General features: G+C 36.5%; 1 protein-coding gene across 1 annotated transcript; it reads right to left on the reverse strand.

Annotated features, from left to right (window-relative positions):
* Positions 1-264: 264 nt before the first annotated feature.
* LOC110095654 lies at positions 265-2256 on the reverse strand (the record flags this gene model as incomplete). Its single annotated transcript, XM_020821275.2, has 3 exons — positions 265-480; positions 1394-1579; positions 1797-2256. Coding segments are annotated over 3 exons (862 nt in total), but the record flags the coding sequence as incomplete, so codon positions are not given.
* Positions 2257-2343: the final 87 nt, after the last annotated feature.

Consider the following 2343-nt stretch of genomic DNA (forward strand, 5'->3'; position numbering starts at 1 on the left):
GAAGGAGGCTTCGTTTGGGCCGGATAGCTTTAGACTATTATTTTTATCCTGCTTTCAAGAGAATTTTTTACTAAAAAAATAGCTTCACAAAGCTGTAAAAAAACCGTCCCAAACAAAGCCAAAATCTGTCCATAATTCTCCTCAAAACAATAACAACAGAACTCTTTCATCTGCTCTCTCCTGTAGAGTTCTTCAAGCCTGGGAGCAACTGCTATTGTGCAGTTTAGTGTAAAGTTTGGGATTATGCATTGCTTGCAGAATTACAACGCAATTTTCAAAATGATTGTGTTTGATCTTTATCAAACCCCAAACAACTCGATATGATGATCGCGTTTGAATTTGAACCATTAGTGATAAACCTTGCTCTGATTCAAGCAAGTCTTCCATGCTCCTCCCTGCACCGTACATCGGCTTGTTCTTCAGGCCAATGAAGAGTTGCCTTATTGAAGAGCTTGTGCTTTCAACATAAGCTGCTTGGCTCTAAAGAAAGAAACAAAATCTCTTTAATTAGGCTTCGTTTGAGAGGGCTGTAATTTTTTATAAAAATAGTCATAAAATTATTGTGGAGAAAGTAATTTTTTTAAAAGCTGCAGCAGTAGAAACAACTTTCTAACATAAAAAGTTTCTGAAAGTAATGATCAAACAAAAACTGTTGTTGTATTTTGAAAAACAAAGAAATGATTCATGTAGTTTTATCCTTTGTATCATACAAAGCGTATTGTGATGAAATGAATTATCATTATGTTTTTATGGGAGAATTGCTTAGATATCATAAAAATGATGCGTATTTATAAATTTAATATCTATAAAAAAAAAACTAGATCAACTTAGCTTTCGTTTAGGACGACTTTCTTACTACTTTTTAAAGCTGTTTTTTAATAAAAAATTTAAAAGTTTTAAATTAAAAAGCTGCTTTAAGAAGCAATAAGAAAACCACCCCAAAGGAAGCCTTAGGCTTCGTTTGGGACGGCTTTTTTATTGCTTTCTAAAACGGAGTTTGAGTAAAAAATAAAAAAATTTGTACTAAAACTCCATTTTAGAAAGCAGGAAAAAAACCGTCCCAAACAAAGCCTTAATCAGAATTTGGCAAAAGCTAGAAAATTTCAATAGGACTTTGTTGAGCTCTTAGTGATCTGATGAGTGGTATTATTGAAAATATTGATAGTTAGATTTTAATTTTGTAATTATGTAAGATTTGAATGTTACATATGTAATTTATTTTTTCATTTAGTGCTATTTTAGATATGAAGGTTATCTTACACAAAATATATTGCAATATTTCTATCCATTTTATGCAAATCTATTTTACAAATCTATGTTAATCACTTCTATATGATTTTAATATTACAAGCCAGAAATATTTTATAAATACAATAATTCTTTTATTTTTTACCTGCGAGCTGGCAAATTTTAGACTGCCAAAATCCATCTCCAACAATGGAGGATAGATGAGCAAACCAAAGAACTTAGATTTGTTAACAATCTCCATGTCCACTGAGCAGTTAAAGGAAAGCACTTTGGTAGGAACTCCAGTCTCATCCAATCCTTCCCCAAGGCTGAAGTGCCTAACATTAACAATCTGTGCCAGGAAAAAAAAAAAAAGATATCGGACACTACAGAAAAACGCTCTGTTACCGGCACACAAATCCGCCGGTAACCCTACAAATTCGTCGAAAATTTCCTCTTTTCGGTGAAATTCCGGCGAAAACTGTTTCGATGGTAATTAGCGTGTCTGAAATTATAAATGTAATTAATTTGATAGGAAAATTCAATTAAAATATTTAAATGAAATTAACCTTGAAGGATAACTCAGGCTTAGGAGGATTGGTAGCCAAGAAGAAAACAAGCAAAGCCAATAACAAACTCACTGTTATCCTCCAACCAATCTGAAGCACCACACAAAACAAAGACTCATTTGAATCCAAAACCACTAGCTTCTCCATTAAACCCTTTGTTCTCCTCCTTCTCCTCCCTATCTCTCCACTACCCACCTCCTCCTCTTCGTCCTCGACTCCATTAGAGCTACTTCCTCGCTTCAATTCAATCATCTCATGCTTCGTCTCCTCGATGAATGAGTCGTTGTTCGAGCCCCGAGAGGAAGAGGAATACGGCGAGAGAGTGAGGCGGCCGCGAGTGGAGTCATGATGATGATGAGGGGGGAAGGTGGGAGAGAGGAAGGCGCCAGAGTCGGAGGAGGAGGGTGGGGGGATGGCGGCGGTCACAGTGGTATTGGTAGAGTGGGAGGTGGTGGAGGGGCTTTGTATATAGTAGAGGGGGTAAGGGGAGGATTGGAAGAGGGCGGTCGAATCATTGTCGATGCCGGAGAGACTCAGTATGAGTTGT

The sequence above is a fragment of the Dendrobium catenatum genome, unplaced genomic scaffold, assembly GCF_001605985.2.
Source record: "Dendrobium catenatum unplaced genomic scaffold, ASM160598v2 original_scaffold_92841, whole genome shotgun sequence".
NCBI lineage: Eukaryota > Viridiplantae > Streptophyta > Magnoliopsida > Asparagales > Orchidaceae > Dendrobium > Dendrobium catenatum.